The 27,759-nt window shown below is 45.4% G+C and overlaps 1 protein-coding gene across 10 annotated transcripts in view; it reads left to right on the top strand.

Moving 5' to 3' along the window:
* The window catches only part of LOC133618463 (receptor-type tyrosine-protein phosphatase F), a 470,668-nt gene that overhangs the window by 364,122 nt on the left and 78,787 nt on the right, over positions 1–27,759 (top strand). For all 10 annotated transcript variants that reach the window (XM_061978831.2, XM_061978833.2, XM_061978832.2 and 7 more), the window contains 3 exons: positions 2,508–2,761; positions 5,559–5,637; positions 11,714–11,941. In XM_061978831.2, the coding sequence (XP_061834815.1) occupies positions 2,508–2,761; positions 5,559–5,637; positions 11,714–11,941 (561 nt within the window). The remainder of the gene's footprint in view (positions 1–2,507; positions 2,762–5,558; positions 5,638–11,713; positions 11,942–27,759) is intronic.

Genomic DNA, 27,759 nt, shown 5'->3' on the forward strand with positions numbered 1-27,759 from the left:
TGTCAGTAACTACAGTTGGTCGCTACATCTGTAAGTGCAAGTTAAAACTCTCCTATGAAAGGCGAAAACCGTTTATCAACAACACCCAGAAACGCCGTCGGCTTCGCTGGGCCTGAGCTCATCTAAGATGGACTGATACAAAGTGGAAAAGTGTTCTGTGGTCTGACGAGTCCACATGTCAAATTGTTTTTGGAAACTGCAGACGTCGTGTCCTCCGGACCAAAGAGGAAAAGAACCATCCAGATTGTTATAGGCGCAAAGTGTAAAAGCCAGCATGTGTGATGGTATGGGGGTGTATTAGTGCCCAAGACATGGGTAACTTACACATCTGTGAAGGCGCCATTAATGCTGAAAGGTACATACAGGTTTTGGAGCAACATATGTTGCCATCCAAGCGACGCCCCTGCTTATTTCAGCAAGACAATGCCAAGCCACATGTTACATCAACGTGGCTTCATAGTAAAAGAGTGCAGGTACTAGACTGGCCTGCCTGTAGTCCAGACCTGTCTCCCATTGAAAATGTGTGGCGCATTATGAAGCCTAAAATATCACAACGGAGACCCCCGGACTGTTGAACAACTTAAGCTGTACATCAAGCAAGAATGGGAAAGAATTCCACCTGAGAAGCTTAAAAAATGTGTTACTGAGTGTTGTTAAAAGGAAAGGCCATGTAACACAGTGGTGAACATGCCCTTTCCCAACTACTTTGGCACGTGTTGCAGCCATGAAATTCTAAGTTAATTATTATTTGCAAAAAAAAAAAAAGTTTATGAGTTTGAACATCAAATATGTTGTCTTTGTAGTGCATTCAACTGAATATGGGTTGAAAAGGATTTGCAAATCATTGTATTCCGTTTATATTTACATCTAACACAATTTCCCAACTCATATGGAAACGGGGTTTGTATATGTATATACATATATATGTGTGTATATATATATATATATATATATATATATATAAATATAAATATATATATATATATATATATATATATATATATATATATATATATATATATATATATATATATATATATATATATATATATATATATATGTATATATATGTATATATATGTATATATATATATGTATACAGCCCGGCCCCAGGCCAAATCTTTTCAACCCAATGCGTCCCCCGAGTCAAAAAGTTCAGGTACCCTCTGCCAAAGTACATATTTGTGTTTATTTCATTGTTTATGTGTTGATAATGCAACCATCAGCCAAATGTATTTTATTTGTCATTCTAACCTACGTACAGTTTACCAGGTTAAACTTTGTCAAATGACTTGAAACCATGTGTTTAATATGGCCATTTTTATATTTTTTTTAGTATCGAAATGTCATCTTTTTCTCATATTTGCTCTTTATTTCTTACATTTTTTATGTAGTTTTGTTTGATTTTATTTAGACAATACTCACTTTGGACACCCCTGATCTAAAGCAGGCAGGGGTTCTTAACCTTTTTGGTCTCGGGGCCCACCTTTTCCACTACAGAGGGGCCCCACTCAATTTTTAACACTGAATTACTAATCTTAATCTTGATTTTAATCAATAATTATATCTAACCTACGTACATTTTAACGGGTTAAACTCTGTCAAATGACTTGAAACCATGTGTTAACATTTTTTATGTATTTTTGTTTGATTTTATTTAGACAATACACACTTTGGACACCCCTGATCTAAAGCAGGGGTTCTTAACCTTTTTGGTCTCGGGGCCCAACTTTTCCACTACAGAGGGGCCCGGGGCCCCACTCTTTTTTTAACCCTGAATTACAACACGCTTCAAATGTTGCAGTTTCCCCACATTGTAGATGTAATTTTTTTTTTTTTTTTTAAGCATATTCTACAACATTTTTGCCCTAAATTAAGCATTTTCAAGCATAAAGATGGCCACACGTACTTAAAATATCCATACTACAGTAGTATTGGCCACTAGAGACCGATGGATCAAAAGAGTGTAAATGGGACTAAAGGCTGTCATTTCATGTCTAGAGAGCTCTCATAATGTTGAGAAATGCATTTAGAAGGTAGCAAACATGTTGTTATGCTCTAGCTATGGAAATACTTGATTTATTTATAATGTCTGTCTATCTGTGTTGGCCCTGCGATGAGGTGGCGACTTGTCCAGGGTGTACCCCGCCTTTCGCCCGAATGCAGCTGAGATAAGGGACAAGCGGTAGAAAATGGATGGATGGATGGATTTTAATGATCCTGTGTTTTTTTTTCTCGCCCACCCAAGCAATACAATAATATAACTTGCTTTTGCTATTTTAATGGAAAATCCTATGCTTTAAATAGTAATTATAGCTCAGTGTAACGCTAATAGCATGTTGCGGTGAATGGCACGCTCATTACCAGGTGTCATACTGCGGTTGTATCAATTTCTCCGTTTTGTGGCACAGTATGAGAAACGCTATCGGATGAGACTAGAAGGGACTGGAGGTGTCGGATGGACCTGCCTTGTGCCGGTCTCACGCGTGTCCCTTTTCCTCTTCCAGATCCTGTACAACCAGCAAAGTGTGGAGGTGCAGGGCAACCTGAAGCGCAAGCTGATCACGCAGCTGCAGCCCGACACCGACTACTCCTTCGTGCTGACCAGCCGGGGCAACATCGCCGGCGGTCTGCAGCAGCAGGTGTCCATCCGCACCGCCCCCGACCTCATCAAGACCAAGCCCGTCTACACCACGCACCAGGCGCAAGGTGGCAAAATGACGATTGACCTGCCCAAGGTGCTCACCGCCACGCGCGTCAGGTCAGTGGAAAGGACAAGACTGCACTTGACAGCTGCCAGATAGTGGGGGTGTTTGTGGGGAGGTGACGAGGAGGTCTTGGTATACTTGAAGTGCGCTGAGACTTAACTGACTGTTGGATCACAAATAGCGAGGGGGAAGCAACCGCCTTCGCTGTCAAGCGGCTGACGGAGCTAAAAGTGCCGCAGCGGGAGGTGGGGGGGGGGGGGGTACTTTGAAGTCGCTGAGAAAATAAGACGAGACAAACTCGGGCTGCCCTCGCAGACTCCGAGTAGCAATCATTACAGGAGAGAAGGCAAATAATCAGCCCTGACAGTTTGCTTTTGCTACCGATGCTAACAGCTGTTTTTTTTTAGGATTTCATTATGCTACACACATTTGCCAAAAAGTAAGCCCAAAAAAACGAACGACGCAGTTATTAGAGAGTTTGTTACCGTCGTTTCTCCAATTATGAGCAGGGTGTTTGTTTCCACCACAGACAAAAGCAGGCGGTATTTACAGAGAGCCTTGACAATTAAGGATTCGGAGTGCATGAGAAAGTGGAAAGGAAAACGTGGACTTTTTGTGACCACAAGATCAATTATTACAATATAATGTACTTTAGTCTCACTTTGGGAGGCGTTTGTCCTGTGCCTCACATGCCTTAAAGCCACGATGGCAACAAACAGTATAGAATAGAATAGAAAGTATTTTATTGATCCCTGGGGGAAATTCAGCACCACAGTTCGCTCACAATAGACAATAAATACTTAGGTATTTTTTACATGTGAATAATATAAATACAGTCTATTATACAGCATTATTCACATGTGAATAAAATAAATACAGTCTATTATACAGCATGTGAATAATATAAATACAGTCTATTATACAGCATTATTCACATGTGAATAATATAAATACAGTCTATTATACAGCACGTGAATAATATAAATACAGTCTATTATACAGCATTATTCACATGTGAATAACATGAATACAGTCTATTATACGGCATTATTCACATGTGAATAATATAAATACAGTCTATTATACAGCATTATTCACATGTGAATAACATAAATACAGTGTATTATACAGCATTATTCACATGTGAATAATATAAATACAGTCTATTATACAGCATTATTCACATGTGAAAATATAAATACAGTCTATTATACAGCATTATTCACATGTGAATAATATAAATACAGCATTATTCACATGTGAATAATATAAATACAGTCTATTATACAGCATTATTCACATGTGAATAATATAAATACAGTCTATTATACAGCATTATTCACATGTGAATAATATAAATTTAGTCTATTATACAACATTATTCATAGGTGAATAACATAAATACAGTCTATTATACAGCATTATTCACATGTGAATAATATAAATACAGTCTATTATACAGCATTATTCACAAATTAATAATATAAATGCAGCCTATTATACAGCATTATTCACATGTGAATAATATAAATGCAGTCTATTATACAGCATTATTCACATGTGAATAATATAAATACAGTATTATACAGCATTATTCACATGTGAATAATATAAATACAGTCTATTATACAGCATTATTCACATGTGAATAATATAAATACAGTCTATTATACAGCATTATTCACATGTGGATTATATAAATACAGTCTATTATACAGCATTATTCACATGTGGATAATATAAATACAGTCTATTATACAGCATTATTCACATGTGAATAATGCTGTATAATAGACTGTATTTATAAGTATAAGTATTGGACTTATGCTGTCTCTAAGTTGAAGCAGAGTGGTCTTGTTTGGCAAAACGCAGTGGTCACAATAATTCCAGAAGTTAAGCTCATGACGCTATCCTTCTTTGTGGAGACATTGTTGGTTGTTGGTCGTCGTGTCATGTACGGATGTACTTTGTGGACGCCGTCTGCTCTAAGCGCTGTAAGTCTTTGCTGTCGTCCAGCATTCTGTTTTTGTTTACTTTGCAGTTTTAGTTTCGTTTTGCATAGCCTTCCCTAAGCTTCAATGCCTTTTCTTAGGGGCACTTATTTTGAGGTTTTTGACTTTTTCCTGCGTGTCGTGTTTTAGTTCTTGTCTGGCGCTTCTATTTCGGTGGCTTTTCCTGTTTTGTTTGGTATTTTCCTGTGGCAGTTTCATGTCTTCCTTGAACGCTATTCCCCGCACCTGCTTTGTTTTGGCAATCAAGATTATTTAGGTTGTGCGGACGCTATCCTTCTTTGTGGGGACATTGTTGATTGTCGTGTCATGTACGGACGTACTTTGTGGACGCCGTCTGCTCCACAGTAAGTATTTGCTGTCGTCCAGCATTCTGTTTTTGTTTACTTTGCAGCCAGCTCAGTTTTAGTGTCGTTTTGCATAGCCTTCCCTAAGCTTCAATGCCTTTTCTCAGCGGCACTCACCTTTTGTTTAATTTTGGTTTAAGCGTTAGATACCTTTTTACCTACACGACAAACCATGTTCCCGACATCTACAAAGCAATTAGCTACCTTCTGCCACCTACTGATATGGAAGAGTATTACACGGTTACAGTACCAACACTCAACAACAACACATCATTTGCAGACTATAATTACTGGTTTGCAAAAAAATATTTTTAACCCAATTAGGTGAAATTACATAATCTCCCACGGCACACCAGACTGTATCTCACGGCACACTAGTGTGCCGCGGCACAGTGGTTGAAAAACACAGCATCAGCTAGTAGTTGTCAGTCTGCTACTGTAGTTTTGCATTCAGTGTTCTAAACGTTATTTTACTCTTGTTTTTGTTTTGGCAGCTGGTACTACATCGGGGTGCTTCCCGTGTCCCAGTCGAGCCGGCGCTGGAAGAACCCGGACGAGATGGACCTGGATGAGGTGATTACGTGCCGGGGTTAAAGGTCACCCTTGTTTCCGACTGGGCAGGAAGTGACTGCTTGTTACCAATTATCTCCACTCCCTCCCGAGCGCCGGAGCAGGCGGGGTTACTAATTGGATGGCGGCCATCTGCTGAATGACCCGACGTCTCGGATTGTTCGTTCGGAAACTCCAGTCGCGCAGCAGGTGCTCTGATGACTACTTCATCATATAGTCCTGCACCAGGAGGGAATATAGGCATGATGGCACGTCTCATTTTAATAATAGCAGCATTTAGAAACGCAGCACAAGGCTCGTTCGGCGTGCTTCTCTGCTTGTAGGGAATACAGCAGAAGAGACACCAGAGAGGCGAGGAGACAGGCCTCCCTGAGTCATTAAACAGCAAGCGGCGGGCCATTGTCTCCTCCCACCCTCCCTCTTGACATAATGATTTAATAAAGCCGCATCTGGAGCGGCGCAGGAGACGGCGCTCGACAGCGAGCAAAATGCAGCAGAAGATGCAACGCCGCAGTGCAGCGCCTTGCTGTTGCTGCTCCTCTGTTAACCAGCCTGCGAGACCGCTAATTGTCCCTCGTTTCTTCGCTCAGCCCGCTTTGTTTACATGCGTCCCGCTTTGTGACGTCGCCCGGGCTCGTTTGCCATAACATACGCCGCTTTATACGCGATTTAGCCGCTGATAATGTCATGATCCGTGGTCCTGATCATGTTTTGTGTTTTCTGTTTGTTTTGGACTCCTTTATTTCCTGTTTGTGCACCTCCTGAGATTGTTACCATGGCTACTTATGATTTTCACCTGCCTCGTCCACTGCTTCAACGCCTACCTCGCCGACGACGCGCCCACCTCCTCGTCAACTACGGATGTGACCGTTCCCTGGTCGCCCGCCAGGCCAAGTGTCCCCGAATCCACTGAGGACAAGTCAAGTGACGGTGGCGAGTGGAACGCCGCTGCAGCAGGTGGCCGACAGGGAGGTGGGTGCACTTGGCGAGGCGGGCGACCCGGGAACGGCCACATCCGTAGCCGACAGGGAGGTGGGTGCACTTGGCAAGGCGGGCGACCCGGGAACGGCCACATCCGTGGCCGACAGGGAGGTGGGTGCACTTGGCGAGGCGGGCGACCCGGGAACGGCCACATCCGTGGCCGACAGGGAGGTGGGTGCACTTGGCGAGGCGAGCGACCAGGGAAGTGGGTGCGCTTGGCGAGGTGGGCGACCCAGGAACGGCCACATCCGTAGCCGACAGGGAGGTGGGTGCACTTGGAGAGGCGGGCGACCCGGGAACGGCCACATCCGTAGCCGACAGGGAGGTGGGTGCACTTGGCAAGGCGGGCGACCCGGGAACGGCCACATCCGTGGCCGACAGGGAGGTGGGTGCACTTGGCGAGGCGGGCGACCCGGGAACGGCCACATCCGTGGCCGACAGGGAGGTGGGTGCACTTAGCGAGGCGGGCGACCCGGGAACGGCCACATCCGTGGCCGACAGGGAGGTGGGTGCACTTGGCGAGGCGAGCGACCAGGGAAGTGGGTGCGCTTGGCGAGGTGGGCGACCCAGGAACGACCACATCCGTAGCCGACAGGGAGGTGGGTGCACTTGGAGAGGCGGGCGACCCGGGAACGGCCACATCCGTGGCCGACAGGGAGGTGGGTGCACTTGGCGAGGTGGGCGACCCGGGAACGGCCACATCCGTAGCCGACAGGGAGGTGGGTGCACTTGGCAAGGCGGGCGACCCGGGAACGGCCACATCCGTGGCCGACAGGGAGGTGGGTGCACTTGGCGAGGCGGGCCACCCGGGAACGGCCACTTCCGTGGCCGACAGGGAGGTGGGTGCACTTGGCGAGGCGGGCGACCCGGGAACGGCCACATCCGTGGCCGACAGGGAGGTGGGTGCACTTGGCGAGGCGAGCGACCAGGGAAGTGGGTGCGCTTGGCGAGGCGGGCGACCCAGGAACGGCCACATCCGTAGCCGACAGGGAGGTGGGTGCACTTGGAGAGGCGGGCGACCCGGGAACGGCCACATCCGTGGCCGACAGGGAGGTGGGTGCACTTGGCGAGGCGGGCGACCAGGGAACGGCCACATCCGTAGCCGACAGGGAGGTGGGTGCACTTGGCGAGGCGGTCGACCAGGGAACGGCCACATCCGTAGCCGACAGGGAGGTGGGTGCACTTGGCGAGGCGGGCGGCCAGGGAACGGCCACATCCGTAGCCGACAGGGAGGTGGGTGCACTTGGCGAGGCGGGCGACCAGGGAACGGCCACATCCGTTGCCGACAGAGAGGTGGGTGCACTTGGCGAGGCGGGCGACCCGGGAACGGCCACATCCGTGGCCGACAGGGAGGTGGGTGCACTTAGCGAGGCGGGCGACCAGGGAACGGCCACATTCGTGGCCGACAGGGAGGTGGGTGCACTTGGCGAGGCGGGCGACCAGGGAACGGCCACATCCGTAGCCGACAGGGAGGTGGGTGCACTTGGCGAGGCGGGCGACCCGGGAACGGCCACATCCGTAGCCGACAGGGAGGTGGGTGCACTTGGCGAGGCGGGCGACCCGGGAACGGCCACATCCGTAGCCGACAGGGAGGTGGGTGCACTTGGCGAGGCGGGCGACCCGAAAACGGCCACATCCGCGGCCGACAGGGAGGTGGGTTCACTTGGCAAGGCGGGCGACCAGGGAACGGCCACATCCGTGGCCGACAAGGAGGTGGGTGCACTTGGCGAGGCGGGCGACCAGGGAACGGCCACATCCGTAGCCGACAGGGAGGTGGGTGCACTTTGCGAGGCGGGCGACCCGGGAACGGCCACATCCGTGGCCGACAGGGAGGTGGGTGCACTTGGCGAGGCGGGCGACCCGGGAGCGGCCACATCCGTAGCCGACAGGGAGGTGGGTGCACTTGGCGAGGCGGGCGACCAGGGAACGGCCACATCCGTAGCCGACAGGGAGGTGGGTGCACTTGGCGAGGCGGGCGACCAGGGAACGGCCACATCCGTAGCCGACAGGGAGGTGGGTGCACTTGGCGAGGCGGGCGACCAGGGAACGGCCACATCCGTAGCCGACAGGGAGGTGGGTGCACTTGGCGAGGCGGGCGACCCGGGAACGGCCACATCCGTAGCCGACAGGGAGGTGGGTGCACTTGGCGAGGCGGGAGACCCGGGAACGGCCACATCCGTGGCCGACAGGGAGGTGGGTGCACTTGGCGAGGCGGGCGACCCGGGAACGGCCACATCCGTAGCCGACAGGGAGGTGGGTGCACTTGGCGAGGCGGGCGACCCGGGAACGGCCACATCCGTAGCCGACAGGGAGGTGGGTGCACTTGGCGAGGCGGGCGACCAGGGAACGGCCACATCCGTAGCCGACAGGGAGGTGGGTGCACTTGGCGAGGCGGGCGACCAGGGAACGGCCACATCCGTAGCCGACAGGGAGGTGGGTGCACTTAGCGAGGCGGGCGACCAGGGAACGGCCACATCCGTGGCCGACAGGGAGGTGGGTGCACTTGGCGAGGCGGGCGACCAGGGAACGGCCACATCCGTAGCCGACAGGGAGGTGGGTGCACTTGGCGAGGCGGGCGACCCGGGAACGGCCACATCCGTAGCCGACAGGGAGGTGGGTGCACTTGGCGAGGCGGGCGACCAGGGAACGGCCACATCCGTGGCCGACAGGGAGGTGGGTGCACTTGGCGAGGCGGGCGACCAGGGAACGACTACATCCGTGGCCGACAGGCAGGTGGGTGCACTTGGCGAGGCAGGCGACCAGGGAACGGCCACATCCGTAGCCGACAGGGAGGTGGGTGCACTTGGCGAGGCGGGCGACCCGGGAACGGCCACATCCGTAGCCGACAGGGAGGTGGGTGCACTTGGAGAGGCGGGCGACCAGGGAACAGCCACATTCGTGGCCGACAGGGAGGTGGGTGCACTTGGCGAGGCGGGCGACCAGGGAACGGCCACATCCGTAGCCGACAGGGAGGTGGGTGCACTTGGCGAGGCGGGCGACCAGGGAACGGCCACATCCGTGGCCGACAGGGAGGTGGGTGCACTTGGCGAGGCGGTCGACCAGGGAACGGCCACATCCGTGGCCGACAGGGAGGTGGGTGCACTTGGCGAGGCGGGCGGCCAGGGAACGGCCACATCCGTAGCCGACGGGGAGGTGGGCGCGTCGTCGGCAAGGAAGGCGTGGAAGCAACAGAAGTCGGTGAGGCAGGCGTGGAAGCAGTGGACGAGGCAGATGAAAATCATAAGTAGCCATGGTAACAGCAGCGCAGAGATGTCCCCAACCGATGCACAGGTGAGCGGTCCACCCCGGGTCCCAATTCTGGACAGCCAGCACTTCATCCATGGCCACCGGACCTGTGCCCCCCCCAACCCCTCCACGTAGGAGAGGGGGGCAGAGGAGAATAGAAAAGAAACGTCAGATCAACTGGTCTAAAAGGGGGTCTATTTAAAGGCTAGAGTATACAAATGAGTTTTAAGATGGGACTTAAATGTTTCTACTGAGGTAGCATCTCTAACTGTTACCGAGAGGGCATTCCAGAGTACTGGAGCCCGAATAGAAAACGCTCTATAGCCCGCAGACTTTTTTTGGGCTCTGGGAATCACTAATAAGCCGGAGTTCTTTAAACGCAGATTTCTTGCCGGGACATATGGTACAATACAATCAGCAAGATAAGATGCAGCTAGACCGTGTAGTATTTTATACGTAAGTAGTAAAACCTTAAAGTCACATCTTAAGTGCACAGGAAGCCAGTGCAGGAAATGTATATATTTGTAAACGCTCTGAAGTGGGAAAGGGGTAGGATTAAATAAGCTTTGCTTCTTCCTACTCCTTTTCGGACATGATGTAAAGTGAAATGATATGAAATTGTGTGATGTATTATGCTGTAAGTGTGTTCATGTTCGAAATAAACTGAAGAAAGAAAGAAAGAAAAGAAATTACATTCTAGTCTATTAGCCTCTAAAGCAGTGGTTCTTAGGAGCAGGGGGCTCAGGGGTTCGGCGGAGGTCAAGAGACACCCGACTCATCGTGTAAATAAAAACTTCTCCCTATCGGCGTATTACGGATACGGCAACAACAGAAGTCAGACTGATTTGCAGGTGTGTAATTTGTTGTGAGTTTATGCACTGTGTTGGTTTTGTTCTTTGAACAAGGTGATGTTAATGGACGGTTCATTTTGTGCACCAGTAAAAAAACATGGTAACACTTTAGTATGGGGAACATATTCACCATTAATTAGTTGCTTATTAACATGCAAATTAGTAACATATTGGCACTTAACTAGTCATTATTAAGTACTTATTCATGCCTTATTCGGTATGGCCTTATTATAACCCTAACCCTCTAACCCTGACCCTAACCCTCTAACCCTAACCCTAACCAAATAACTCTAAATTAAGTCTTTGTTACTTAGAATATGTTCCCCTAGTGTCCAAAAAACTCTAAATTAAGTCTTTGTTACTTAGAATATATTCCCCATACTAAAGTGTTACCAAAAACATATAACTTTGTCTTGAATTTGAAAAAAAACAACATTTTACTTTTCACTAAAGAAGGGTTCGGTGAATGCGCATATGAAACTGGTGGGGTTCGGTACCTCCAACAAGGTTAAGAACCACTGCTCTAAGGGCCCAGTGGCCACATGTGTGGACAGCACCTTTTATCTCTTATTTCCAAAATTGTGTACACTACTGAATTGGGGTCTTATGGCCACGTATGTGGACACTTATACTGTCATCTGGTGGTGTCAGAAGAGTACAACATACAATGGAATTTGGAAAAAAAAAGTGTAAAAATAAGAATTAGCATGTCACTAAACATGAAGTACACGTTTGTGTACTTATGGATTAGGTACATCATATCAAAAGATGATTCTTAGTTTTTATTCTAATTAGGGTCCAATAAGCCCAAATAGCAAAGATAAATAAAAAAATAAAAAAGCATGTAAACAAGCAGATTGTGCCTTAAGAGTTAATTTAAAAAGTTTGAAAAAATGTTGTTATGGGGGTAGGCCTTAAGTTAAAATCCTGCTTAGGGCCCCCGATTTAGCCCTCAGATATGTTATCTGTCTGTACTAATCCAACATCCATGTTGTCCACAGCTGGCGAAATCGAGCAAAGGCCCCGCCCTAAGGCGGCGGCGGCGCCACCTGGGCTTGTCCAAGCCTTACATTGCCGCCAAGCTGCCCGCGCTGCCGCCCACCTTCACCCTGGGCGACGAGAAGTGGTACGAGGGCTTCTACAACAAGCCGCTCACCAGCCAGCAGGAGTATGTCTGCTTCGTCGTGGCCGAGCTGCGAGACGACGGGGCCGACGGCGCTGCTAATTATGTAAGACACACACACACACATTCAGTTGTTTGTAGACTAAAGCCAGACTGTTATCATCAAGCAATATCTTTATGATAAATAGGAAAGCTTAGACTTCCTTTTTTAGACTTAGACATCCTTTTATTGTCATTCAAATTTGAACTTTACAGTTCAGATAAGAATGAAATGTCGTTGCATTAGTTTGTTGTAGTGCAGGATAAAAGAGCAATAAGGTGCAGATATAAATAAATAGATTACTGTACAGATAAATATATTGCACTTTTGCATATGCATCCAGGTTTATGGAGGTATGTTATATTGTCTTTATATTCCAGCCAGTTAATCCATTTTTGGGGGGGAATTGAGGGGATTATTATGATGCGTTCAAAAGTCTTACGGTCTGAGGGAAGAAGCTGTTACAGAACCTTGAGGTTCTACTACGGAGGCTGCGGAACCTCTTTCCAGAGTCCAGCAGTGAAAACAGTCCTTGGTGGGGGGTGGGAGGAGCCTCTGCAGATTTTCTGAGCCCTGGTCAGGCAGCGGCTTTTTGCGATCTCCCGGATAGGAGGAAGAGGAGTCCTGATGATCTTTTCCGCCGTCCTCACCTGTCAGGTTCAAACACCGATGACATCTCTTAGACAAGACAAGAAGCAAAGGAATCAAACAGAGACAGGATTCAATTTAGCTCATGAGGAGAAATGTCTGGGGCTGCACACTCGGACAGTCTCCCGCCACGCTCTGAAGGCAGTCCCAACGCGCTCCTCCTTTATTTGGGCATTTTCTGATTACATTACGCAGCTGCTCCTAAGGGGCGGGGGGTCATAAACAGCTCCCGCACTCAGTCATAAATGAGTACCATGACGCAGACAGAGCAGAGACAAGGCGATATCACGACGAGGGATGATGTTTGATATGAAATTATCAAGTTCAAGCCCATTATCGAATCCTCTTATCGAACCGATTCCTTATCGATTCTCTTATCGAATCCAGAAAGGTTGTTGTATATGGAAAAAAAACACAATATTTGGTTTAACAAAAGCTTACTTTTATTTTATAAGAAAAAAATAAAATAATATAAATAAATAAATATTGACTGTTATCTCCCTAAAAAAAAAAAAAAAAAAAAATATTGACTGTTGTTACCCAAAGTATATTAAGTGGGATTTTTCCGAAAAACAAATATATACAGTAACACAAAAACAGCCTGTCTCTGTGATCACTATAGGTGAATAGCCATGCCTTGAGGCGTTTTTTCCGGTCCATTATTTTTGCTGCTTGTGTGACATCACAGGAAATGACCTTATCATCATTTCCTGTGATGTCCCACAGGGCATTTCTTGTGGGACGGGATTCGTTCCCAAGGATTCGAATAAAGAACCAACTATTTTTCTTTACTATAGTGGCCTCGATAACGGGAACCGGTTCTCAAAAAGGGATTCGAGTCCATGGAATCGGTTCTTTTCTTATCGAACGGTTCTTTTCTTATCGAACAACCGGGTGAACCGGTTTCGAACATCATCCCTAATCACGACTGTCAGCACATTTGCATTTTTGTATAATCATATATTGTGTCTAACTGGAGCTGTCAAGATTACCCCCTTCCCTCAGCGACAGCTTCAGTGATGTAACCAGGGACCTCCCAAATAAATAGAGGAAGCACGTGGGCTGGACTTTTAGAACGTAGTTTGGATCTGTAACTAGAGTACAGCCCAAAACACGTCTCTCCTCAATTGAGCAAAATTTAACTCTGTCTCTGCATGATTCCTTGCTTCTCGTCTGTTTAATAGATGTCATCGGTGTTTGAACCTGACAGGAATCAAACAGAGACAGGATTCAATTTAGCTCATGAGGAGAAACGTCTGGGGCTGCACACTCGTATAGTCTCCCACCACGCTCTGAAGGCAGTCCCAAAGCGCTCCTTTACTTGGGCATTTTCTGATTACATTACATTACATTACGCAGCTGCTCCTAAGAGACGGGGGGTCATAAAAATCTCCCGCACTCGGTCATAAACAGTTCAAAGAAAATGTGCCTGGAGCGGTGTCAGGTCTTCCCCCCTCTTTGCTTTGTAGATCTCGGGTCATGACAAGGTTTTCCTGTGGCTGTCCAATAGATCAAAGAAACCGACACCTCCACGTCGCATCCCATCGCACACAGTGGAGGTTTACAAGCGGTCGGCCTTTTGCTCGATAAGGACTAAGACAGCTTTTGTCTTCTCGCAGGGCAGCCTGAACTCATGGGAAAACAAGTTGTGTGATAACTTATATACAATTATTCTGACATCACCACTCTATGCAGAGACTTCCAGTCTGAGGCACTGCAGGCTCTAGGGATGATGTTTGATAAGAAATTATCGAGTTCGAGCCCATTATCGAATCCTCTTATCGAACCGATTCCTTGTCGATTCTCTTATCGAATCCAGATAGGTTGTTGTATATGGAAAAAAACACAATATTTGGTTTAACAAAAGCTCACTTTCATTTTATAAGAAAAAATAAATAAATAAATAAATATTGACTGTTACCCCCCTAAAAAAAAAAAAAAATACAATATTGACTGTTGTTACCCAAAGTATATTAAGTGGGATTTTTCAGAAAAACAAATATATACAGTAACACAAAAACAAGCCGTCTCTGTGATCACTATAGGTGTATAAATAATAATATAGTGTTAAGTAAAATCAGTCCCTTGGGCACAAAACTGAAAATAATACAGCTCTCCAAAAAGTGCACTTCTGCTGCTATTGGAACATACTAACTACACACACTATGACACTAAGAACACCACAGTCATCAATCAACAATTCTTCCCACCTTACATGAGAGCGAAGCCTGGCAATAATTCCATATTGCCTGTTCTGCCCTCACTATACGTGTTGAGGTTATACAGCTTGGCAGACAGCTAACAAACAATCCAAAGCAGATTAATCCATGTAGGCTCTTTATTGTTGTTGATCTTGCTTTGTCTTTTCCTATCTTTACTTTTGTCTTGCACTGGACTGTTATTGTTTTCTTTTTAAACTGAAATACACAGAATGACAAATGTATAAGCTATGTGATTCAATTAACATACTGAAATGTAATACACAATATGTAAATATTAGCTTCACACAAATATACAGTACTATCATCAAACAAATACTTCTGAGTGTTGAAACTATTTTGATGGTGGAAATATACGACTGGCAGCCATTTTAAGTCCTCAAAACATCCATTGAAACAGTGCACAAAAATCGTTTTTCAATAAACAACTTAGTATCAAACTTAAACACTTTCCACCTTCATATTGAGTTACATAAACAAGTTAAACAGTTTACTTACAGCATACTTGCCAACCTTGAGACCTCCAATTTTGGGGGGTGGGGGGTGGGTGCGGGGGGCGTGGTTGGGGCGGGGGCGTTGTTGGGGGCGTGGTTAAGAGGGGAGGAGTATATTTACAGCTAGAATTCACCAAGTCAAGTATTTCATATATATATATATATGTATATATATATATATATATATATATATATATATATATATATATATATATATATATATATATATATATATATATATATATATATATATATATATATATATATCCCCGCGACCCCGAAGGGAATAAGCGGTAGTAAATGGATGGATTGATGGATGGATATATATATATATATATATATATATATATATATATATATATATATATATATATATATATATATAAGAAATAATTGACTTTCAGTGAATTCTAGCTATATATATATATATATATATATATATATATATATATATATATATATATATATATATATATAGCTAGAATTCACTGAAAGTCAATTATTTCTTATATATATATATATATATATATATATATATATATATATAAGAAATAATTGACTTTCAGTGAATTCTAGCTATATATATATATAGCTAGAATTCACTGAAAGTCAATTATTTCTTATATGTATATATATATATATATATATATATATATATATATATATATATATATATATATATATATATATGTATATATATATATATATACATATATATATATATATATATATATATATATATATAAATAAAATAAATACTTGAATTTCAGTGTTCATTTATTTACACATATACACACACATAACACTCATCTACTCATTGTTGAGTTAAGGGTTGAATTGTCCATCCTTGTTCTATTCTCTGTCACTATCTTTCTAACCATGCTGAACACCCTTTCTGATTATGCATTGCTGTGTGGCACGCACAAAAGTCCATCCATCCATCCATTTTCTACCGCTTATTCCCTTTGGGGTCGCGGGGGGCGCTGGAGCCTATCTCAGCTACAATCGGGCGGAAGGCGGGGTACACCCTGGACAAGTCGCCACCTCATCACAAAAGTGCTTTCATCAAATGCACTAGATGGCAGTAGTGTCACAACATTGCTGTTTACGGCAGACGAACTGCTTTACTGTAGACGTTCTTTATATTGTGGGAAAGCGGACTCAGGTCCGCATGGAGCTGGAGGGGGCGTGGCCTCCAGCTCCACCTGAATTTCGGGAGATTTTCGGGAGAAAATTTGTCCCGGGAGGTTTCCGGGAGAGGCGCTGAATTTCGGGAGTCTCCCGGAAAATCCGGGAGGGTTGGCAAGTATGACTTACAGACTTATCTTTTCCAAGGCTTGTAAGAGCGAACACAACTTGTCTACTTCTCAATTGTCTCAACCCAGAAGTGCCCAAACTAATGACGCGTAGTATTTTCATATCGCCACAAGGTGTCAGTAAGAGTCTACAATTAAATGGGCATAACATTGCAGGTCCCACAGGGCATTTCCTGTACGTGGGAAGGGATTCGAGTAAAGAACCAACTCTTTTTCTTTACTATAGTGGCCTCGATAACGGGAACCGGTTCTCAAAAAGGGATTCGAGTCCATGGAATTGGTTCTTTTCTTATCGAACAACCGTGAGAACCGGTTTCGAACATCATCCCGAGCAGGCTCCAGTCCAGACAGAGCTACTCGATGTTAGAAGTTTGGTTTATTTTGGGTCCAGTAAGGGAGCAAAATAATTATTCGATCCAAACGCCTGTGCGGTGCGCCCTCACCCACACAAACACGAGCTGTTGATGACATTTATGACAATGGTTTTTTCAATTTCAAACCTAGAGCCTCTGCTGAACTCGCCAAATTAAAAGTGAATCATCCTCAGGCCCCCGCTCGGCGTTCCCGTTCCCATTTCTTTGTCTGACAAACTATTTAAGTTTATCGCCCATCCCCAGGCTCTAACTACACCAGCGCGGAAGCGTGTCCAGAATGGCGGCTGGCAAGCCAAATAGCGCTTGTTTTTATTGCCACTTAGCCTTTAATACAGCCCGCCTCTAAAAGTCATTGCAGCTTGTCCCCGCTAAGTCCCCCCCCCGTCCCCCCCATCAGTGCGGCAAGTCCTCCTGAGATGCGGCTTTGCTCGTGTCAAGCGGAGCTCGTCCTCGCAGGAGCCTCGGCTTTCTAAGTGGACACTCGTCAAAGAACGAAGCCCCGGCTCGCCGCCCGACGTGGCGGTCAGGAGCAAACTTCACTCGGAGAAGAATAAGATTGCTTTGGGCTCCGCGCACCACCCTGCGCATGCATATTCAACGGGCGGCTTCATGTGTTAAAAGCAAATCCCGGACTTTTCGCCTGTTCCTTTCTCTTCTGAGGCTCTTTCTCCCGGATCTCGCCTTCTTCGCTTTCTTTCTCCGGGCTTGAAGAGAGAAGGGATTGATTAGTGCGGCCGGCGTTAAGAGGGAGACCAGGGCCCGGTCACACGGCCTAGGGACGGCTGTGAAGCAGGCCTGATTCCCTTGAAATGCTGCTTTAAATATCCCTAAGGCCCTCCTCCCCTGTAATCCCGCCACCGTGAGAAGGAGAGAGAGGCGTGACCGAGTGTGTGGTGGGCAGCCGCGATACACTTCACTTGGAAGGAGCCGCTCGCCCTCGCCGCGAAACACTCTCCCTGCACCTGTCAGACACACTTGGCTGGACTTAATGGGATTCAATATTTGTCTCTTTCTGTGTGGACTCTCCGAGGCGCCTCAGCATCTTTCCACCTTCCCGAGCTAAACCCCTTCGCTTTGATCAGGCTTCACTCGCAGGCACTTAGCGAGCAGCCCGCCTATTGACAGCCTTTTTTGCTCGCAACTCATCTTCAGCACAGGGCTGATTCTAACATTCTCTGCGGCCACAATCGCACCAGGGTCCACATGACCATGCGCTGGGCTTTTGTAAAGTTGAAAAAGTAAAAATGTTGTTGTCAAAGTTGAACAATAACCGTCGTTTCATTCGAAGAAAGTATAACACAGCCAACACCCTCTTTCAAAATTGCAAAATAGTTCAATCAATCAATCAAAGCTTCACGAGTGTCTCAAAGGGCTGCACAAGCCACCACGACATCCTCGGCTCAGATCAGGGCAAGAAAAAACTCAAGCCTAACCCTAACCCTGACAAGTAATAATGCAGTTGTTACACCTGCCCTGCTGTTTGGCTCCGGTGCAGACCGTAGTCGAGGAGCACAGGGCAGACAATCCTTCCAGGGTCGATGTTTGACAGCCTTTTTTGCTCGCAACTCATCTTCAGCACAGGGCTGATTCTAACATTCTCTGCGGCCACAATCGCACCAGGGTCCACATGACCATGCACTGGGCTTTTGTAAAGTTGAAAAAGTAAAAATGTTGTTGTCAAAGTTGAACAATAACCGTCGTTTCATTCGAAGAAAGTATAACACAGCCAACACCCCCTTTCAAAATTGCAAAATAGTTCAATCAATCAATCAAAGCTTCACGAGTGTCTCAAAGGGCTGCACAAGCCACCACAACATCCTCGGCTCAGATCAGGGCAAGAAAAAACTCAAGCCTAACCCTAACCCTGACAAGTAATAATGCAGTTGTTACACCTGCCCTGCTGTTTGGCTCCGGTGCAGACCGTAGTCGAGGAGCACAGGGCAGACAATCCTTCCAGGGTCGATGTTTGACAGCCTTTTTTGCTCGCAACTCATCTTCAGCACAGGGCTGATTCTAACATTCTCTGCGGCCACAATCGCACCAGGGTCCACATGACCATGCACTGGGCTTTTGTAAAGTTGAAAAAGTAAAAATGTTGTTGTCAAAGTTGAACAATAACCGTCGTTTCATTCGAAGAAAGTATAACACAGCCAACACCCCCTTTCAAAATTGCAAAATAGTTAAATCAATCAATCAAAGCTTCACGAGTGTCTCGAAGGGCTGCACAAGGGTTAGATCCCACATCAGGACAAGAAAAAACTCAAGCCTAACCCTAACCCTGACAGGTAATAATGCAGTTGTTACACCTGCCCTGCTGTTTGGCTCCGGTGCAGACCGTAGTCGAGGAGCACAGGGCAGACGTTCCTTCCAGGGTCGATGTTTTCGTCAGGGGTAACACCCTTCACTTTACCCAGCAAAGGGTCTGATAAGCTCCGTTTTCAGGTCAGAATGCTGAGGCCGCCGATTCGTGGCAATCGCTTTATTATTAGTTTTGCAGGACACAATCGGACCCGTTCATCACTCATCACCATCACCGTTCACCTACTCAGTGGCCTAGTGGTTAGAGTGTCCGCCCTGAGATCGGTAGGTTGTGAGTTCATACCAAAGACTATAAAAATTGGAGCCATTACCTCCCTGCTTGGCACTCAGCATCAAGGGTTGGAATTGGGGGTTAAATCACCAAAAATGATTCCCGGGCGCGGCACCGCTGCTGCCCACTGCTCCCCTCACCTCCCAGGGGGTGAAGAAGGGGATGGGTCAAATGCAGAGGACAAATTTCACCACACCTAGTGTGTGTGTGTGACAATCATTGGTACTTTGACTTTAACTTAATCTTTTTTGTAACAAATTCCTACAATTTGTGTTTTATCTTTAACAAGTGTGTGTTGTACCTGCTACATGGCTTATCTGTGTACTTTTATCCACAGTTTTATTTTTAGTATTTACAATAATTGTATTTTTCTTAAAGTACAAACCAGGGGTGGCAACCATAAATCATGAATAATTTAATATAATGTCAATAAAGCTTTGTATTATATTCTAAGCTAATCATTGATTATGGCAGACTATATGTAGTATGGAAAATTGTAAATTGTTGTTTGTGTACAACAAGAAACATATGTTTGATATATATATATATATATATATTTTTTTTTTTTTTTTTTTTTTTTCTGTTAAAACAAAACCAATATTGACATTTTTTTGTAGTTCCCTTTATTTTGAAAAATATCAATAAACATGTTGGTACCGGTACCAAATTACGGGCTGTGTGTAAGTGGGTCAGTGACGTTAGGTTTAGGGTGGGGTATGGTTATTTCTGGAGTCTAATAATAATGATATTAGTTATAAATAAGTAATATTAAAGTACCAAAGATTGTCACACACACACACACTAGGTGTGGCGAAATTATTCTCTGCATTTGACCCATCACCCTTGATCACCCCCTGGGAGGTGAGGGGAGCAGTGAGCAGCAGCGGTGGCCGCGCCCGGGAATAATTTTTGGTGATTTAACCCCCAAATTCCAACCCTTGATGCTGAGTGCCAAGCAGGGAGGTAATGGCTCCCATTTTTATAGTCTTTGGTATGACTCGGCCAAACGTGGCGATTAGTATTACCGCCTTTTGCTTCAAACTTAGGTCAACATTTAAATAATGAGCATACGGTGGCAGAGGGGTTAGTGCGTCTGCCTCACAATACGAAGGTCCTGAGTAGTCGTGAGTTCAATCCCGGCCTCGGGATCTTTCTGTGTGGAGTTTGCATGTTCTCCCCGTGACTGCGTGGGTTCTCTCCGGGTACTCCGGCTTCCTCCCACCTCCAAAGACATGCACCTGGGGATAGGTGGATTGGCAACACTAAATCGGCCCTAGTGTGTGAATGTGAGTGTGACTGTTGTCTGTCTATCTGTGTTGGCCCTGTGATGAGGTGGCGACTTGTCCAGGGTGTACCCCGCCTTCAGCCCGATTGTAGCTGAGATAGGCTCCAGCGCCCCCCGCGACCCCGAAGGGAATAAGCGGTAGAAAATGGATGGATGGATGGGCATTCAGATCTGCACAAGGAGTTATAAAGAGTGACAGGTAATAATGTACCGTATTTTCCGCACTATAAGCCGCCCCGGGTTATTAGCCGCACCTTCAATGAATGGCATATTTCAAAACTTTGTTCACCTATAAGCCGCCCCGGGTTATAAGCCGCGCCTACGCTGCGCTAAAGGGAATGTCAAAAAAACAGTCAGATAGGTCAGTCAAACTTTAATAATGTATTACAAACCAGCGTTCTAACAACTCTGTTCACCCCCAAAATGTAATGTGCAAATGTGCAATCACAAAAATAGTAACACTCAAATTAGTGCAGAGCAATAGCAACATCAATAACTCAACGTTGCTCGAACGTTAATGTCACACAACACACAAATTAAAACATTTAAAGCTCACTTTCTGAAGTTATTCCTCATCCATAAATCCCTCGAATTCTTCTTCAGTGTCTGAATTAAAAAGTTGGGCGAATACGGCATCCAAAATGGCCGGCTCCGTCTCGTCGAAGTCATCAGAGTCAATGTCGCTGTTGTTGTCCAGCAGTTCCGTGAATCCTGCCTTCCGGAAAGCTCGGACCACAGTTGAGACCGATATATCCGCCCAGGCATTTACGATCCACTGGCAGATGTTGGCGTATGTCGTCCGGCGCTGTCTCCCTGTCTTAGTGGCGCAGGTCATCTTGTTGCTTCCTCTACCTACGCACCATTTATGTTCAATTCTCTTGCTGCTGCTCTATTTCCGTGTTCTACTGCGTGACTTATTGCCTTGAGTTTGAATTCTGCGTTGTACGCGTGTCTCTTAATAGGAGCCATTTTGTGGTCTTTACAGATGTAAACACACAAATGAAATGAAACGTAATATCCGCGCGCTTCTTCTTCTACGGGGGCGGGTGCTTACCTTGGCGGTTGCTTACCGTAGAAGAAGAAGCGCTTCCTCTTCTACGGGGAAAAAAGATGGCGGCTGTTTACCGTAGTTGCGAGACCTAAACTTTATGAAAATTAATCTTAATATTAATCCATATATAAAGCGCACCGGGTTATAAGCCGCACTGTCAGCTTTTGAGAAAATTTGTGGTTTTTAGGTGCGGCTAATAGTGCGGAAAATACGGTAGTTGTTACACCTGTCCTGCTGTTTGGCTCCAGTGCAGACCGTAGTCAACCTACTGATCTCAGGACGGACACTCTAACCAGTAGGGCACTGAGCAGTATTAAAGACAAAAAAAAAATGCAGTCCATAGTGGATCTAACATAATAGTGTGAGAGTCCAGTCCATAGTGGATCTAACATAATAGTGTGAGAGTCCAGTCCATAGTGGATCTAACATAATAGTGTGAGAGTCCAGTCCTATCCAGTCCAGTCCACTGGCAGATGTTGGCGTATGTCGTCCGGCGCTGTCTCCCTGTCTTAGTGGCGCAGGTCATCTTGTTGCTTCCTCTACCTACGCACCATTTATGTTCAATTCTCTTGCTGCTGCTCTATTTCCGTATTTTCGTGTAGGGCACTGAGCAGTATTAAAGACAAAAAAAAAATGCAGGTAACATACAAATCAGCAGTTGAAACAATATTGTGAATGGGATGTACCGCTATGGACATTTTGTGTTGTTCACAGAGAACACTGAAGAGGAAAAAGTTGTTCGGTTTTTTACTCCGCAAACCCCACTGCTCGTTTTGACGTCTGCGTACTGTACGTGCGTCACTTGCAACCCCCGCGTCTTGGGATTAGAGCAATAGTCATTACTCATAGCGCCTCCACGTTTAAGTTAATTGTATCGCAAGTCGGACTGGAACTGCCATCGGAAATGTGATTATTTCCACACTACACAGCGTGTCCTTTCCCTGAACCGACAGTCCAAATCTTTGACAAAAGAGAATACAACTCCTCTCCGGGGCTGCGGCGGCGTCATACCGCGTCAAAATCCACACGCAATTTGCTTTTCTTGCTTCGGGGAGCGCGGAAAGATTTGCGGAAACCAGTCTAGGACCTGGTTCTGGTGCTCTGTCTTGGACTGTGATATACCTCACGTTCCTCGATGACCGTAGCCTTGGAAAGAACCTCAAGGTTTTGTTCTTGTCACCCTGACACATTTATCAGCCCAGAACAAGACCTGCCGGACATTAGGCTACCTCGCCGCGCATTGATCAAACACTTAGTAAGGCTTGGGCACTCGGAGAGAAGGAATAGAGGAAGGGGAAGAAGGGAAGAATGCGCCTTGACGTTGCCCCAGAACCTGAGGCGTATAAACAAGCCAGGGGAAGTGTGAAATGGGATGATAGATGCCGCCGTGTATAAACAGTATCATTTAATGCGAGGGAGGGAGCTCGCATGAAATAGTGTGTGATGTGCTTCTGTGAAGCTCACATGAAAGAGGGAAGGCAATTTGGCAGCAGATCGTTTGGGAAGGTGAGGAAAATGTTCCTTCGGCTTCCAGTAGGTAATGCTCCCCCAACAAGAAGCGTCTTTGTGGCGCTAATTCGCCTCTAAATGACTGCCGTGTTTGATCGCCAGGAAACGCTTTGACAAAACATTATCAAGAGGGAATTATCAGCAACAAGGGGGAAGTCATTCTTTCTTTCTTTCTTTTTTTTCGCGCCTTTGTTGTCGATATTTAATATAAGAGCGCTAGAAATGTAGGCGATATCGCGTCCAACCCCGCATCCCCTTCTTGGAGCCTGCAGGAATCAGGATGCTCGGGCGTTGAGATCAATCAATCAACCAGTGTTTACTTATATAGCCCTAAATCACAAGTGTCTCAAAGGGCTGCACAAGGCACAAACACATCCTCGGCTCAGATCCCACATCAGGGCAAGAAAAAACTCAACCCCAATGGGATGACAATGAGAACCCTCGGAGGGGACCGCAGATGTGGAGACTAACATAATAGTGTGAGAGTCCAGTCCATAGTGGATCTAACATAATAGTGTGAGAGTCCAGTCCATAGTGGATCTAACATAATAGTGTGAGAGTCCAGTCCATACTGGATCTAACATAATAGTGAGAGTCCAGTCCATAGTGGATCTAGTTAATAGTGTGAGAGTCCAGTCCATAGTGGATCTAACATAATATTGTGAGAGTCCAGTCCATAGCGGATCTAACATAATATTGTGAGAGTCCAGTCCATAGTGGATCTAACATAATATTGTGAGAGTCCAGTCCATAGTGGATCTAACATAATAGTGTGAGAGTCCAGTCCATAGTGGATCTAACATAATAGTGTGAGAGTCCAGTCCATAGTGGATCTAACATAATAGTGTGAGAGTCCAGTCCATAGTGGATCTAACATAATATTGTGAGAGTCCAGTCCATAGTGGATCTAGTTAATAGTGTGAGAGTCCAGTCCATAGTGGATCTAACATAATAGTGTGAGAGTCCAGTCCATAGTGGATCTAACATAATAGTGAGAGTCCAGTCCATAGTGGATCTAGCATAATAGTGTGAGAGTCCAGTCCATAGTGGATCTAACATAATAGTGAGAGTCCAGTCCATAGTGGATCTAACATAATAGTGTGAGAGTCCAGTCCATAGTGGATCTAACATAATAGTGTAAGAGTCCAGTCCATAGTGGATCTAACATAATAGTGTGAGAGTCCAATCCATAGTGGATCTAGTTAATAGTGTGAGAGTCCAGTCCATAGTGGATCTAACATAATAGTGTGAGAGTCCAATCCATAGTGGATCTAGTTAATAGTGTGAGAGTCCAGTCCATAGTGGATCTAACATAATAGTGTAAGAGTCCAGTCCATAGTGGATCTAACATAATAGCGTGAGAGTCCAGTCCATAGTGGATCTAACATAATAGTGAGAGAGTCCAGTCCATAGTGGATCTAGCATAATAGTGTGAGAGTCCAGTCCATAGTGGATCTAACATAATAGTGAGAGTCCAGTCAATAGTGGATCTAACATAATAGTGTGAGAGTCCAGTACATAGTGGATCTAACATAATAGTGAGAGTCCAGTCCATAGTGGATCTAACATAATATTGTGAGAGTCCAGTCCATAGTGGATCTAACATAATAGTGTGAGAGTCCAGTCCATAGTGGATCTAACATAATAGTGAGAGTCCAGTCCATAGTGGATCTAACATAATAGTGTGAGAGTCCAGTCCAGAGTGGATCTAACATAATAGTGAGAGTCCAGTCCATAGTGGATCTAACATATTAGTGTGAGAGTCCAGTCCATAGTGGATCTAACATAATAGTGAGAGTCCAGTCCATAGTGGATCTAACATAATAGTGAGAGTCCAGTCCATAGTGGATCTAACATATTAGTGTGAGAGTCCAGTCCATAGTGGATCTAACATAATAGTGAGAGTCCAGTCCATAGTGGATCTAACATAATAGTGAGAGTCCAGTCCATAGTGGACCTAGCATTATAGTGTGAGAGTCCAGTCCATAGTGGATCTAACATAATAGTGAGAGTCCAGTCCTAAAACCTACGGTGCCCCTAAAGGGACATGGGGGAAATGTATTTGTTTTATAATTTATTTTTTAGACATGTATCTTGTGCGCACAAGAAACTTTTTATAAAGTTATAAACAAAATAAATTTAAAAAAATGTTGTATTTAAAAAAAATTTTTTTTGACATGTATCTCGTGCGCACGAGAAAGTTTTTCATGCGCACGAGATACATGTCAAAAAAAAAAAAAAAAATTATATATATATATATATATATATATATATATATATTTTTAGACAAGTATCTCATGCACACGAGAAAGTTTATTGTGGGCACGAGATAGTTTCTCGTGCACATGAAAAAGAAAAAAATTATATATATTTTTTTATTTCTTATTTTTTTTAGACATGTATCTCGTGCGCAGGAGAAAGTTTCTCAAGCGCACGAGATTAATGTCAAAAAAAATATGTATATATATTTTTTTTTTTTTTCGTGCGCACGAGAATCTTTTTATAAAGTTATAAAAAAAAAATTAAAAAAATTATATATATATGCGCACGAGAAACTTACTCGTGCGCACAAGATACATTTTTTAATTTTAAATAAATTATATAAAAAAAAATAATTCCCCCATGTCCCTTTAGGAGCTCTGTAAGTTTTAAAACAAAATAAAGTATTTTTTACTCTTACTTGAGTATTTCTGTGAAGTACAAACACTCCTTTTGCTTCGTAACATTGACTTTCAGTTTGATCACTACATTAAAGTTAATGAAGTTAAAGTACCAATGATTGTCACACACACACTAGGTGTGGTCAAATTTGTCCTCTGCATTTGACCCATCCCCTTGATCACACCCTGGGAGGTGAGGAGAGCAGTGAGCAGCAGCAGTAGCCACGCCTGGGAATAATTTTTGGTGATTTAACCCCCAATTCCAACCCTTGATGCCATTTTCATAGTCTTTGGTATGACTCGGCCGGGGTTTGAAATCACACCCTCTAACCACGTAAAGAGTTGTATCGGGAAAACCAACTGATGATTAAAAAAAATGTGGGGGTATCTGGATTACATGTACGCTGCCTCATAGGGTGCATCCACAGAACACCCAGGCATGCCATCCTCTCCATTTCCCAGTTTCTAAGGCCTTACTCTCGCATCGCTCCTGGCTGCCATGATGCCGGGATGAGGAGGAGAGTGTCAGCCTCCCCTCCGGGGGCGGCAGGCGAGACAAATAATGGCTGTCTTTGCATGTGTGTTTGTTTTTGGCGGCAGCATGAACGCCCCCTACGGCTTGTTTAATCCACTTTGGGAGAAACAAGAGGCTCGCAGGGTCAACAGCGAGTCGAAACAAATGTGCCGTGTTTTTTTTGCTCGCGCACGGCGGATGGAGAGCTCGGGGGACACGGCGGCGCAGTGGCGGAGGCTGGCGATTGGCGGGAGTCGAGCAGCCCACGGGCCTGATAGCAGACTGGATATAGCGCGACGAGGAGAACATCTTTGCCTCAGTCTCTCGCCCCTGTCGTCTCCTTTTGCTCCCTGCCATATCTCATCGCCCGTTTGTTCGCAAAAACGCCGCGAAAGCATAACTCGTGCGGACGCTCACGGGAGAGCGAGGAAAGGTCGATCAAGTCGATGTTGCACACACGCTCTCACACGCACGCTGGCTACACAGGATATGCTTGTCTAAAAATACCACGCCTTGCCGTTCCTCAATTAATAATTAATAGGCGCTGTGCCTCAAATATCTATTAAACAAGACAAGAAGCAAGGAATCAGGCAGAGACAGAGTTCAATTTTGCTCATGAGGAGAAACGTTTGGGGCTGCACTCTCCCACCACGCTCTAAGGTACAGCCCCCGCGCTCCTCTATTTATTCAGGAGTTTCCTAGTTAACATCACTGAGGCTGCTTCCAGGGGGAGGGGACACATATTACGCAAGCAGCCCCAGTAGACACAATACGTGATTATTCGGAATGCAAATGTGCTGAGCTGGAGATTTCGCCCTGGTCTCTGCTTTGTCTGCTTGTCTTCGTTGAGGTACTTGAAGTCCGTCCTTGGCTGTTTAGCAGGCTGGAAGACAGAAACTGCTGCTGCGAGGCAACTTGCAGTGGAAGATAACAAGTTGTGTGCCTTTGCACGGATAGAAAAGTACAACTAGAGATAATAACTATAGCAACGGCCTTTAAGCATAAGAGTTGTGTGATAACGTATACATAATTATTCTAAGTTACCTTTACCTTTACCTTTACCCCTATGTGTTAATATATAGTTTGGTGAAAAACACGTAACTCCAAACTGTATCATTCTCTGATATTTGATATTTTCTATGTACAATATTTCAAAATATTTTTATTTTTTTTTAATGTGGAAAAAATAAATTTAGTAAAAAAATATATTTAAAAAAAGTGTAC

The sequence above is a fragment of the Nerophis lumbriciformis genome, linkage group LG19, assembly GCF_033978685.3.
Source record: "Nerophis lumbriciformis linkage group LG19, RoL_Nlum_v2.1, whole genome shotgun sequence".
NCBI lineage: Eukaryota > Metazoa > Chordata > Actinopteri > Syngnathiformes > Syngnathidae > Nerophis > Nerophis lumbriciformis.